This window comes from Enhydra lutris, unplaced genomic scaffold (assembly GCF_002288905.1).
Source record: "Enhydra lutris kenyoni isolate GAN:26980312 unplaced genomic scaffold, ASM228890v2 scaffoldscaffold10, whole genome shotgun sequence".
Classification (NCBI taxonomy): domain Eukaryota; kingdom Metazoa; phylum Chordata; class Mammalia; order Carnivora; family Mustelidae; genus Enhydra; species Enhydra lutris.
Genome location: NW_019154094.1, coordinates 15573642 through 15588465, shown reverse-complemented (window position 1 = coordinate 15588465; position 14824 = coordinate 15573642). Strand labels below are relative to the sequence as shown.

The 14824-nt window shown below is 48.2% G+C and overlaps 1 protein-coding gene across 1 annotated transcript in view; it reads right to left on the bottom strand.

Moving 5' to 3' along the window:
• Positions 1–6566: 6566 nt before the first annotated feature.
• The window catches only part of LOC111144286 (abhydrolase domain containing 6), a 51298-nt gene continuing 43040 nt past the window's right edge, over positions 6567–14824 (bottom strand). The window contains exon 10 of the mRNA XM_022498527.1: positions 6567–7693. Coding sequence (XP_022354235.1) covers positions 7517–7693 — 177 coding nt within the window. The 3' untranslated portion in view covers positions 6567–7516. The remainder of the gene's footprint in view (positions 7694–14824) is intronic.

The window sequence follows — 14824 nt, the reverse complement described above, 5'->3', positions numbered from 1 at the left end:
GAGAGGGAAGCAGGCTCCCTGCTGAGCAGAGAGCCCGATGCGGGACTCAATCCCAGGACCCTGAGATCATGACCTGAGCCGAAGGCAGTGGCTTAACCCACTGAGCCACCCAGGCGCCCCGTATAAGCATATTTTTTAGATTTTAAAAAAGTTTTTTATTTTTTATTAACGTATAATGTATTATTAGTCCCAGGGATACAGGTCTGTGAATCATCAGGCTTACACACTTCACAGCACTCACTATAGCACATACCCTCCCCAATGTCCATAACCCAACCACCCTATAACCATTTTTTTAGAGATTTTATTTATTTATTTGACAGAGAGAGAGATCACAAGTAGGCAGAGAGGCAGGCAGAGAGAGAGAGGGAAAAGCAGGCCTCCCGCCAAGCAGAGCACCTGATGAGGGGCTCGACCCCAGGACCCTGAGATCATGACCTGAGCCGAAGGCAGAGGCTCAACCCACCGAGCCACCCAGGTGCCCCTAAGCATATTTTTTAAACATTCATTTTGTCTGATTTGTTTTATTTTATTATTATTTTTTTTTATTTGACACAGGGAGAGAGAGATCCTAAGTAGGCAGAGAGGCAGGCAGAGAGAGGAGGAAGCAGGCTCACTGCTGAGCAGAGCGCCCGATGTGGGGCTCGATCCCAGGACCCTGAGATCATGACCCGAGCCGAAGGCAGAGGCTTAACCCGCTGAGCCACCCAGGCGCCCCTTGTTTTATTTTTTTAAAGATCTTATTTATTTGTCAGAGAGAGCAGGCAAGCAGAAGCATGGGGAACAGCAGGCAGAGGGAGAAGCGGGCTCCTCATTGAGCAAGGAGCCCGATGTGGGACTTGATTCTAGGACCCTAGGATCATGACCTGAGCTGAAGGCAGCCGCTGATCCGACTGAGCCAACCAGGCGTCCCTCTTGGACTTCTTTTAAAGTGACAGGTCATTATTTGTATAATTTAATAATCGTCAAATAAAAAATTGTTAAATAAAAATCAGAACTTGCCCCTAACAGTCACAAGAGGGAGCCATGGACCACACCCATCTGTATGCCTCTCTCCCACTTGGAAGAACAGACTCTTCCTCAAGATGCCCCCTCCTGCCCCCCAACTCCCACCCCCCCACCGCCCAACCCCAAGGCAGGAGAGAGGAAACAGGGAGTGGAGGCCTGCTGTTCCCTTATCTACAATTCTGAAATCCAAGAAAACCGTGAAAACCGAATCTTCATGAGGCAGGCAGTTTTAATCTGAACACAGATGAAACTTTTTATAGCTTTTGTCCCATTTACCGTGGATATTCCTACATCACACAGCAGAAATGTTGATGCATTTGGTCATGTCAGGCAGTCCCAGACCCCACTGGGGATGTTACATAATCTGGGGTGTACACACCCTAACACCTTTCTAAAATGGGAAACTTTCTGAATTCAGAAAGCACATCTGGCTCTTGGAGGTTTGGTAACAGATTGTAAATCTATCCCATGTCAATAGTTGGCCCTTTCTTGCCCCTAAGAATCCTTCCTTCTCCTCCCATCTCCTATTGGAGCTTGGACACCCCTTAGGTGTGCCCTAAGGTTCCTAGTCATTGCCTGGAGGATAGAGAGACCAAAGATCCAACATGTCATGAAGGAAAGGTTCCTCTAGGAGCCAAGGGAGAAGACCTTCCTGCTGCTGAAAGGAGCTATCTGACATCCGCTCCCTGAGTAGGCTAATGATGGTCATGCAAGACCCTCATCCCATCATAGGCACTCGCAGGCGACCGCAAGCCCGCTTGCTGGTGACTTCCAGTCCAGAGCCCCAGGGCAGCTGGCCCGACTTCAGCAGGTAATGTGAAAACATCTCCACTGCCCCATCTGTGACCACGCCCACCCCCTCTCTACTTTTTTGCCTCCTTTCAGGGATGGGGGTTGTGTGTGAACATCATCCTACTTTGTTGGGGGGAGAGAAGCGGCTGGTGAGAAAGCCCAGTCTGTATGGTTAAAGGAGTGGTGTTGAAGACCTATAAGACGAAGGATCAGAAGAGCCGGGCTCCCACCTGTCAGGGGAGAGTATGTCTCTGTGTGTCTGTGTGCATGGGTAAGAGCCAGACAGATGGACAGGAGACAGATCAAGTGGTGAAACAGATGGGGTGAGGAAGGAGTTGAGACAAAGACAGACTAAGAGTTAAAAAAAAAAAATACTCCCAAACCTGGCCAAAGAGTATTTCAGCTAACATTTTTGGAACAGACCCAGTGAACTGCCACTTTTTTTTTTTTTTAAAGATTTTATTTATTCATTTGACAGAGAGATCACAAGCAGGCAGAGAGACAGGCAGAGAGAGGAGGAAGCAGGCTCCTTGCTGAGCAGAGAGCCCGATGCGGGGCTCGATCCCAGGACTCTGAGACCATGACCCGAGCCGAAGGCAGCGGCTTAACCCACTGAGCCACCCAGGCGCCCCTGAACTGCCACTTTTTTTTTTTTTAAGATTCTATTTATTTATTTGAGAGAGAGACAGTGAGAGAGATCATGAGCGAGGAGAAGGTCAGAGAGAGAAGCAGACTCCCCGCAGAGCCGGGAGCCCGATGCGGGACTCGATCCCAGGACTCCGGGATCACGACCCGAGCCGAAGGCAGTCGTCCAACCAACTGAGCCACCCAGGCGTCCCTGAACTGCCACTTTTTTTTTTTTTTTTTAAAGATTTTATTTATTTATTTGTCAGAGAGAGAGAGAGAGGGAGAGAGAGCAAGCACAGGCAGACAGAATGGCAGGCAGAGGCAGAGGGAGAAGCAGGCTCACTGATGAGCAAGGAGCCCGATGTGGGACTCGATCCCAGGACGCTGGGATCATGACCTGAGCCGAAGGCAGCTGCCCAACCAACTGAGCCACCCAGGCGTCCCTGAACTGCCACTTTTAATAAAAGATTTCTCGATCTAAGACAGGAAGTCCCTAAAGCAGAAGGTTGGTCCGTGTGGATATTAACATTTGTATCCATCATTTTAGAACAATGTGTGTTTCACTAATCAACTAATAATTGTCCTGAGATCAATATATCCAGGGTTTGGGAAGTAAATGAAGGACCCAAAGCTAGCATTTATATTTAATTAAAACCTAAAATTTTTCTGAAGGCAGTGGGAGAGCCCTGGCTGGTATGAAGTCTGGGGAATTGACCCCCTTCAAAGGGAGACTGAACTTGATCCCAGGCAGAGCCTCGGGCCACTTCTGGAATGGCAGCTAGGAGCAGAGCCAAATCAACTGACCATTTGCCAAGCCTGACCCCCAAGGGGCAAGATGCAGAGGAGACCTCCCCTCCAGAAAACTCCTTTGGGCAAACAACACTGATGATCATTTCCAGAGTGTGGCAGAGGGATGAGGGTTATCAACAAGGTGAATGAGCCCTTCCAGGGTAGACATGACACGTGTCCTAGTTATTGAAGACACTGGGAGATGCTCAGGCATCTCCTTGAGGCCCCCTCAGATGCCTGAATGTAGGTAAGCTTGTTTCCTACCTAGCAGAGGCTCTGCACTGGGATAGCCTTAACTGCTGAGTGAACAACTAGGTCACCTTCTTCAGCAGGGGCCTGAGGTGTGGCCTCAGTGATCATGGCCAGAGCTGCCCCACGCTGGCTGGTTCAGGTGAGCCAACAAGGGCCCCAGCCTCCACCGGAAGTTGGAGAGAGCTCCTGCCGGAACCGGCAAAAACATTGTTTTTGCAAGTTACCTTCCATCATAAACTGTCTCCATCTCTCTACTTTTTCTTTAATCTTTTTAAAAAAGATTTTATTTAGTAAATTATTTGGTCAAATCCTGTTGTAGTTATTGTCTGGTGTTCTGCACAACACTCACCTCACCAGATAGAAATTTTTTAAGTTGTATAATCAATAAACAAAATTAAAACTGTAAAAAAAAAAAAAAAGATTTTATTTTATTTTTTTATTAAGTCATTTCTACACTCAATGAGGGGCTCGAACCTACAACCCGCGATCAAGAGTTGCACGTTCCACTCCGAGTCGGAGAGCCAGGCGGATCTCTCTACCTGTTATTTGTGTAACTTTGGGCAAGATACTTCACCTCTTCCTGCCTCAGTTTTTGGGCTGAAAATGGGCACAACTTAAAGCAATAAAAATAAAACAGGCGCAGGTTGTATGTACCTTTCAGGGGTGTGAGAACTTCATAAGGGGATGCAGGGAACATACTTGAAGAGCATCAGCTGGCCTGACCCACCTTCTAGTCTCCCAGTACCTTCTGAGAACTTCCTTTGGAAAAAGCAACAAGGACGGTTCCCTGGGATGGGGAGTACTCACGGGGCCTCGAATGGAAGGCAGACTTACACACATGGGCAGCACCATCAGACTTGTGTTCCTGGCACTAGTCACTCCTGGGGCTGCATCTGCGCTGGACAGGAAGCCCAGACTGATGGCGAACTGAGAGCCACCCACGGCCTGTCCCTCAGTGCCCTTGGTACGTGCCCAGCAGAGTCCATTCTCGGCAGCCCTGAAGGCCCCACTCCAGGAAGTGGGAGAGCCAGTCCCCTTGTGATTCTCGGGGCTTTCCACTGTCACTTCAGAAACTTCTGGCAGTCTTTCAGGCAAGGCTGTTCTGAATGACCCTTTTCTTCTTTCCAAGACTGCCATTAAAGGCGACTACCACAGGGCCCAGTGGGCTGTGGCTTGGGGGACCGCCAGGTGGCAGTCACCAGCAAGCCCGCTATCATCACAAGGGCAAAAAGTGGGGTGCTAAGAGGGAGCTGTGCGTGTCTGTTTTCAAGTCTTCCTAACACAGTGGGGCCAGAGGTGCGGGCCCAAGGCAACCTAAGGTCTGTCCAAAGGACTCTTCGATAATGCTCTTCTCGTGACTTCCAGCTGACGCGTTCCATGACAGCCGAGGAGGCAGGAGCTGCCTCCCGCCGCTGCAGACCCCGCCAGCTGTCCTCCTGGTGAGACGGGCAGCCCACACCCCTGCCTGGGTGATTCCAGTGTGTGGACGATGCTGCAGCAACTGTGGATTCCCACTGGCTGTTCACCCAGGACATGACGATTCCTGCAGCTCGTACGCTTTCCGATTTGCAGGACTCACCCCAGCCTGGAGACATCTTCAGCCACCCTGGACACCGTCCCTCCTCACCCAAACCCACCCAGACTGACGTCTGTCCTCAGGACCGCACAAAGCTCAGAGTTCTTGATGAACATGAAAGATTGGAACAAGCAGTGTGTATTATTTCCTTCCATTTCTTTCTAGGTTTATTTTTGATTTATGTTTTTTTTTTAATTTTTATTTATTTACTTGAGAGAGAGAGATCACAAGTAGGTAGAGAGGCAGGCAGAGAGAGAAGGGGAAGCAGACTCCCTGCCAAGCAGAGAGCCCGATGTGGGGCTCGATCCCAGGACCCTGGGATCATGACCTGAGCCAAAGGCAGAGCCTTAACCCACTGAGCCACCCAGGCGCCCCTCATTTTTAAGATTATATTTTTAAGGAGCACCTCGGTGGGTCTGTTGGTTAAGCATCTGCTTTTGGCTCAGGTCACAATCCTGGGATTGTGGGTCAGGTCACAATCCTGGGATCCCACAATCCCTGCTCAGCTGGGAGTCTGCTTCTCCCTCTCCTTCTCCCCTTATGTACTTTTTCTCTAATAAATAGAATCTTTAAAAAAAAAAAAAAGATTTTATTTTTAAGAAATCTCTACACCCAACATGGGGCTCAAACTCACAACCCCAAGATCAAGAGTCACACACTCCACCGGCTGAGCCAGCCAGGCGCCCTTCTTCTTTGCTAATACGTGTACCGAAGCGTCTAACATTCTCTCCCAGCACTGGGTTAGCTGCAGCACCCCCATCTGAGACATCACATTTTTGTATCTTCTTGTTTCTAAGATCTGTGTTCCACTCCTCTCTGATAACTGTAGTTTTTAATTTAAACTATAAAGTTTATCTCACTTTATTTCTAAAACTCCTTGGCTGCAGAGTCTCTGTAAACAGATTTGGAGGGTTCAAGCTCCGAGAACTTTTTTTTTTTCTCTAGATTTTATTTATTTATTTGACAGAGATCACAAGCAGGCAGAGAGGCAGGAAGGGGAGGGGAGCAGGCTCCCCACTGAGCAGAGAGCCCGATGCGGGGCTCGAACCCAGGACCCTGAGATCATGACCTCAGCCGAAGGCAGAGGCTTAACCCATTGAGCCACCCAGGCGCCCCCTTTTTTAAAAAAAAAAAAATAGGCTCCACGCCCAGCAGGAAGCTCAGTGCAGGGCTCAAACTCACGACCCCAAGATCAAGGCCTGAGCTGAGATCAAGAGTCAGACACTTAACTGACTGACCACGCAGGTGCCCTGAAGCTCTGGGAATTTTAAGGGCTCCTCAGTACAACAGACAAGGGCCAAAAGGAACAGTCTGATGACTCGTGCCTTCTGTTTCTGATACACGGTTTCAGCTGAATAAAAATGACAAACATGATTTCTTAGAAGAAAACTAATAACTCACCCAAATAAGGTCTTCCAGTGTCTTCGAAGAAGCCTTACTTGAGAAAACACTTCTTAAAGTTAACGGGAAATTGGCCCACGTTGTACTTAAATAGGAATTTAGTGACAGAAACCATCTGCACGTTGCTGATCTAGATTTATTAAACTTATTTCGTGTCATTGTGGTCACTTTTACAGCTGTTTAGACTTATTTTCAATCACATGACTGTTCACAGAATTCACAGAATTCATTAACAAACTAGTATTTTACACCCAAGGGTCTTCAGTAGCACAGCAAGATAGAAAAGAGGCCCACAAGGTGCTTGTGTGTGGAATCCGAGTCTGATGATAGAACATTATTGCTTCATTAGTCCTACTTTTAAAAATAATCAATGATTCCCAGGAAATCCACTCTGGTCGTCGTACGGCAGCCGTTCCAGGCTCCCTCATGACAGGGCTGACACGCAGGGGCCCATCCCATCCACCCCTCGACCTGTGTTCTCCACTGCTCTGGCAGCTGGGAGGGCCGGCAGGCGTGGGACCGCACCCCTCCTCACGTGCTAGTATCACGGATAGCTTGCATCTTGCTCCCTGGCCTTGCAGCTGATGGACTTGCACTCACATAGGGGCCTCTACATAGAACTTAAACTAGACATGAACGAGAAGGGCTCAGCAGATGGGAGACTAACGCTCCTAAAACAGCCACTGACCATGCAGGGGAGAACGTCGAAGCAGCAGGAAATCCTCAAGTCTCAGTCTGTGAAGGTTGTTTTACAGAAGATGGCCTCAGTGATTATGGTCCCAAGGCAGCCGCTTTGCAACATGAACTTGAAGACTTCTGGGTAGATTTCATGGCTAGGTTTTCTTAATTCTGTTCCATGGGAGTTTCTATATTGTGAAAAATATCTTGGAGATTTCCCTGTGGTCCCCGAAGCTCTGTGGATCCGTTGAGACCAGGGACAGGGGACTGGCCTCCTCAGGGACGCTGGCGCTCCGACCGCGTTTGGGGCAGGATCCCTGAGAAATGCTGGCCGCGTCCGATTCTGGAGATGGGGGCAGATGCTGTGTGCGAGTGCAGGCTGCGGGCGGGGACTCAGTCCAGCTTCTTGTTGTTGCCTGTGCTGTGCACGGAAGCTAAGAAGTCGACAATGAGCTTGGCCGTCTTCCTGGGTCTCTCCATCACCACTGAGTGCCCACAGTTTTCCAGAAGTTCTACCTGGCAGTTGGCGATCGACTTGGCCAACATGTCGGCCCCAGACACGTCGAGCACCTGCAGGACAAGACAGGACGCTAGGCAGAAAAGCCTCAGATGCCCGCGTGCATTTGGGGGACCGGACAGTGGCCGAGGCCTGGCAGGGGAGACGTTTAGGATCGAGTCCTGTCGGGGCACGTGGCTCACTGACAGAAGTGACTGCCTGCCTCATTCTGCAATTTGGCACCTGGACTTGTGTTGCTGCCGGCATTACTGAAGTGGAGACACACGGTCCCTGCCCAGGAGGAAGTTTTTTGGTCCGAAAGGGAAGCAGGACTGGTCAGTAGATGAGGGCTCCAAGTGGGAAGCATCCCAGGAGTTGAGAGTGCACGGGGTGGGGGCGGGGGGTGGGGGAGGATTCGTGCAAGAGGGGGGGGCAGGTCAGGCAAGCGCAGGGGATGGCAGTTAGCTGAGCTGAGACACAGCGTGTGGGGGGCGGGGAGGGTGTGGTTGAGAGATAAGGGGTCAGGCCTCCATCTGAGGGCAGTGGGGAGCCATGGGGCTGTCTTAGGGACAGACATGATCAGGCAGGACTAGAGAAGGCAGCTCTGGGAAGGGCACACAGAGAAGACACAGGAGGGGAACGCTAATTATCCCAAGCTGGGGGAGGGGGCAGTGTCTCTTCGAGGGTCTTTCGGGGTCCCCCGAGCTGCGTGACCACAGGCCCTGGAGTTTGTGAATAACGGGGAATGCTCTTCTGGTATGAAAAGCACCACTCTCCAGGCTGACCCTTTCCTAACAATGCACTAATTTCACTGTCATCTGGGTTACCTTGCTCTTTACACCCATCCTGGGTTTTCTCCCCAACACCCTCCTGAAGCATCAGATTTGCATCTGTTCCCCGTTTGCCACTGCGTTCACCTTCAACTCAACCAGCACAAGAGAACCCCTCCTCTCATCCTCAGTGCAAAAGCAAGACCTCCCAAAAAACTCAAGTGCTATCTGTGTTTAAGCTCCATTCTGGTCAGCCTGGACCATGAAAACCAAGATTTCCCACCCAGGAAGTGGCGGGTGAGGGGAGGGGCACCACGTCTCTGCCAAGGCACTGAGCACGGAGCATAGCAAAGCAGCCCCGGGCCACAAACAGAAGCAGCTGATGGGGAGCTTAGTGAGAGGGGCACCTCCCCCGGGGCCTGCACTCAGAGCGAAGGCTGCTGTGGCAACTGCGCAGAAATAAAGCCCAGCGTCTGTAGAAAAATCTCCAGAGGAGGGGCGCCTGGGTGGCTCAGTCATTAAACACCTGCCTTCGGCTCGGGTCATGAACCCAGGGTCCTGGGATCGAGTCCTTCATTGGGCTCCCTGTTCGGCGGGGAGACCTGCTTCTCCCTCTCCCACTCCGCTTGGTTGTGTTCCCCCTCCCACTGTCTCTCTGTCAGTCAAATAAATAAATAAAATCTTAAAAAAAGACAGAAAGAAAGAAAGATCCCCAGAGGAAATGCAGGTGGCGTCAACGGGTCAAGGCATGAAAAAGTAGAAACTCCCAACTGAAAGTCTATCCTGCAGAGAGGTCAGAACCCATAGCTGCCCACATGAGCCTCTAGCTTTGACACTGTCAGGCTGGTCAAATCTAGGGCTCCCCATGGTCACTCAGACATACAGGAAATAGCTATATGGACACTCAACCGGTACACACGTCTATGGGAACCACATCAGCTCTTTCTTGCGCAAGACACTCACGAAGACAGACAGAACAATTTTCCTCCATCCCACTTCAGGCCAGGGCCAAGACTAGGGTGGGGGAAGTGAGGCACTTGCCTTGGGCACACAACTTAAGCAGCCTCCAAAAAACTCGGTAATCAAGATGAAGATTATTTTAATGCAGTATTTAAAAAAAACAGACATTAATGCAAAAAGACCCACCATGAACAAAATATAAAGACAGGATCTGACCCTGCACTCATATGACCTCCCTCACACTAGTTCACATTCTGCCAGGCATTATAATGGCAGGTAGATCAGGAGTTGCTGGAGCTCGGGGGTCCTGTCTTGGTGCCCGCTGTAACCCCAGGGCCTACCACAGTGTCAGGCACATACCAGGTGCTCAGTATAAATCTGTTAGCTGACTTAAATGTATAGGCCGTCAGCTGGTGGCTTTGTTCCTTTGCTAGGTTGTTTATTTATTTCCTCGCTTGCTGGTTCACTCCCTCACTGTATACTCTGGGTCTCCTGCATCCCAGGCACTGTGATGGCAGGAAGAAGGGACATTAAGAGTAACAGACCTTGTATATCTTCACAAGGCCCTCCCATTCTGGTGGACTGAACACAGAGGGGGAATACTTGAACTGATGTGCAGAAATCCTCTTAGGAAGGAGGACTGCCAGGTTCAGTTATGCAGGCTGTATACTGCCCAAAATCAGTGGGCATGATTCACATAGACAACAATGCACACAGCTCTCCTGCAGCTGTACAGCACAGTGGCTGACCTATTGGGGTCCAAAGAAGAATTCAGCCTGGCGGGCATGGGTTGGTGACCCCAAATGCTGACAACAGAACAGGAAAAGAGCCAGATGCTTGGGAAGCAAAAGGGCATAAAATAAAGAGCTTCTAAAGGCTTTGCTATTTGGATTTTGCACTGGGGATGGTCCATAGAACACAGAGAAGATCTGGTCATATTTATAGTAGGTCCATGGAATGTTAGGCTCTTTTTTCAGAACAAAATGGACTTCAGAGCCCTGGAAAAAATTCTGGACCATAGGCAGAGGCCTACTCTCAGAGGCAAAGGACACGAGTAATAAGTAATGTATTTTCTTATCACTGGAGAAAGATCTCCCTCATGTGTGTTGCTTCACGTGAGCCTCATATCACCTCAGTAGTAGAAGAGAAACCCAGGATCTGGAGCAGCTGAGTGGTTTGCTCAAGGTCATGGGCTGATACAGGGCAAAGGCAGGGCTGGAACCCAGAATTTTCAGAGTCTAAGCCCAGAGATCTTGCTTCTGCATTGTGTCTGCAGGGCAGGGCAATGAGTCCTTGCCTCTCTGTGTTGGTCCCTGAGAGCCCCAAATCACCTTTGGGATTTTTAGACTGAAGAAAGGCCTTCATTGTTCTAACTTGATTTCTGATTGAATAATCCCCTGCTGGCCTACTCCGTGTCCGCTTCTCTACTCAGGTGCACACAAAGCTCCTTTTAGTCCCTTGGCTGCTGCAGAAGGGAGCAAAGAGTCCTCCCTCCTCCCCATGCCCACATCACTGCACCCTACATCCTCGGCTGTACCCGGCTGGTTTGGGAGAGCTGTACACTGACTCCGTCACCAGTCCCTCCCTAGACACCCTGGGGACTCAGTGCTGGCTGCTTCTCCCCACGGGATCATCATGGGCCTTATAAAGGCTCCATTTCTCATTGCCTCTTCTTGCCTTTAAAAAAAAAAAAAAAAATTATTTGAAAGAGAGAGAGAGAGAGACAGAGAGCATGAGCGGAGAGAGGAGGCAAATGGCAAATGGAGAGGGAGAAGCAGACTCCTCACTGATCAGGGAGCCTGATGTGATTCAGGGCTCAATCCCAGGACCCTGGGATCATGGCCTGAGCTGAAGGCAGATGCTTAACTGACTGAGCCACCCAGGCGCCCCTCTTCTTGCTTTAAACCTTAGAAGAACTTTGGGGCGCCTGGGTGGCTCATCAGTTAAGTGTCTGCCTTTGGCTCAGGTCATGATCCCAGGGTTCTGGGATAGAGCCCCGCATCAGACTCCCTGCTTAGCAGGGAATCTGCTTCTCCCTCTCCCTCTGTGCTTTCCCTCTCTCTCTCAAATAAATAAATAAAATCTTAAAAAGAAGAAGAACAACGACGACGACAACAACAACAATGAGTAAGATATGATTTCTAAAGAACAGCTGCAAGTAAAAAAGGAGCTTCTGGGGTATAAACCAGTCTCTCTTTGGGGGGTCTGTCATTGCTTGTGTCCCCCCTCCAAAATTCATATTTTGAAGTTTGAACCTCCAATACAAAGGTGACTTTATTTAGAAATAGAGTTGTTGCAAATGTAATTAGTTAAGAGGAGGTCATACTGGTGCAGGTGGACCTCTCACCCGATATGACTGCCAGCCTTAGAAAAATTTAAACATAGGAAAGAAAATCTGAACACAGAGGCACACAGGCACAGGGAGAACGCTGCATGGGGATGGAGGCAGACGGCAGCATGACACATCTATTAGCCAAGGAACACAAAGACTGTCAGCAAACTGCCAGAAGCTGGGAAGAGGCTTGGTACAGGTTCTCTGACAGCCCCCAGGAGTAACCAAACTGTGGACAACTTGATCTTGGACTTCTAACCTCTAAAACTTTAAGATGATCAATATCTGTTGTTTAGGCCACCCAGTTTGTGGTACTTTGCTATGACTGTTCCAGCAAAATAATACAGAGTTATCTAATAAAAATCTATTAAGATTTTGTTATTTAAAGAAAAAAATTTTTTTTAAGTGAGCTCTATACTCAACATAGGGCTTGAACTCATGACGCCGAGATCAAGAGTTGTATGCTTTACCAACTGGGCCAGCCAGGTGTCCCCAAAACCTGTTACAATTTTAAAATGCACCTGCTCAGGATGCCTGGGTGGCTCAGTTGGTTAAGCATCTGCCTTCGGCTCAGGTCATGATCTCTGGGTCCTGGGATCAAATCCTGCATCGGGCTTCCTGCTCAGCAGGGAGTTTGCTTCTTCCTCTGCCTTCTGCTCCCTGCTTGTGCTCTCTTGCTCTCTCTCTGACAAATGAATAAATTAAATCTAAAATAAAATAAAATAAAATGCACCCACTTTTTGACCCAGGGAGTCCACACTGGAGAACTCACCTTTCAGGTATGGTCTCACACTCCACAACCACACATCTATGCTGAAGTTCACTGAGGTATTATTTCATTTTTTAAAAAAAATTATTTATTTATTTATTTGTCAGAGAGAGAGAGAGAACACAAGTAGGGGGAGCGGCAGGCAGAGGCAGAGGGAGTGGCAGGCAGAGGCAGAGGGAGAAGCAGGTATCCTGCTGAGCAAGGAGCCTGATGCAGGACTCAATCCCAGGACCTTGGGGGATCATGACCTAAGCCAAAGGCAGACGCTTAACTGACTGAGCCACCCAGGCGCCCCACCCATGAATTTGGAATACGGGCAATAGATAGACAAAAACATCGCACCAGCATTAAACGTCCTGAATGTAACAATACACTGTGGTTATGTGACAGAATATTCTTACTCTCAGTAAATACACCCTGAAGTATTGGGGGTAAAGGGCACAATGTAAGCAACCTATTTCGAATGGTCCCAAATATAGACAGATAGATAGATAGATGAGAATGTTTAATAAAGCCAATCCAGCAAATGTTTAAAAATTGGTAATAAATAAAACACGGTAGACATATCCCACGGAATGACACTCAGCCATAGAGGAAACAAACTACTGAGACAGGCAGCTCCACAAAAGAACCTCAAGAACACAACACCCAAGCGAAGAGAGCCAGATACCAAAGACGACCTATTACACGATAGCATTTCTGTGAAAGTTCAGGAAAAGGTAAAACTGTAGAAATAGAAGACAGATCTGTGGTTGTGTGGGGCTGGGATTTACTGGAAATGGGCAGGAGGGAAATTTGGGGAGTGACAGAAATGCTCTACAACTGGGTTGTGGCTGGGTGCCCAGCTAGGTGAATTTGATGGTAGGTAGATGATACCTCAATAAAGGTATCGGATTTAGGGAATGGATGGATTTAGGGAAAATGGATGGATTTAGGGAAAGTGTATATAAGAATACTCTGTGCTCATCTTCTTATTTTTCTATAGATTTGAAATTATTTCAAAATAAAATATTAAAAGTGAGATGGGGCACCTGGGTGGCTCAGTGGGTTAACGCCTCTGCCTTCGGCTCAGGTCATGATCTCAGGGTCCTGGGATTGAGCCCCATGTCCGGCTCTCTGCTCAGCGGGGAGCCTGCTTCCCCCCCCTTCTCTGCCTGCCTCTCTGCCTACTTGTGGCCTCTCTCTGTCAAATAAATAAATTAAAAAAACAAACAAACAAAAAACAAACACTAATTCTAAGGGATACATGCACCCATATGTCTACAGCAGCATTATTTACAGTAGCCAAGATGTGGAAACAGCCCAAGTGTCCACTGATTGATGAATGGATAAAGAAGATGTAGTAGATATACACAATATTGCTCAGCCATAAGAAAGAATGAAATCTTGCCTTTTGCAATGATGTGAATGGAGCTAGATAGAGAGTATTATACTAAGTGAAGAAAGTCAGTCAAAAAAGACAGACACCATATGATGTCACTCATATGTGGAATTTAAGAAACAAAACAAACGAACAAAGGATAAAAGAGAGACAACTCAAAAAACAGACTCTAAACTGTAGAAAACGAACTGATGGTTACCAGAGGGGAAGTGGGGGGAGGGGTAAAATTGGGGATGGGGATTAAGGAGGACCCGTGTGATGAGCACTGTCATATGAGCACTGTTGTATGGAAGTGCTGAATCGCTATTATTGTTCACCTGGAACTCCTATAACACAGTATGTTAACTAACTGGAATTAAAATTTTAAAAAATCTTGGGGCACCTGGGTGGCTCAGTCAGTTTAGCGCCCGATTCTTCATTTCGGCTCCTGTCATGATCTCAGGATTGTGAGTGAGCCCCACATCAGGCTCTGTGCTGGGTGTGGAGCCTGCTGAAGATTCCCTCTCCCCCTCTCCCTCTGCCTCTTCCTCTCTTTGCCTAATTAAAAAAAAAAAAAAAAAAGAAAAAATTTTTTTAAATCTTTAAAAAAAGGATTTAACCACTGGTCATGTCATTTTTGTGTAGGAATATAAAAACTTACCCAAACATATTAATAAAAGTCAGTAAAATAAAAAAAAATATTAAAAGAATGAGTAAATCTGTGTGGGCTGGTATGAAATGATTTCCAAGATACATCAGTTCACACCTATATGAAGTAATGTGAACAGTGTCACTATGCAAGTTTGAAAACTTTACAAATACAACGGATCTATGCAGAAACAGGTATGCTCAGCACAGCAGTGAGCGGACAATGGCCCACTGCCGGTTGGCGGGAATGAAGGTTTGCTGGCACTCTGCCATGCCACTTGTTTGTGTACTGTCCGTGGCTACTTTTGCACAACAGCAGAGCTTGGGAGTTGCAACAGAAATAGTAGGACCCATAAAGTAAAAAAT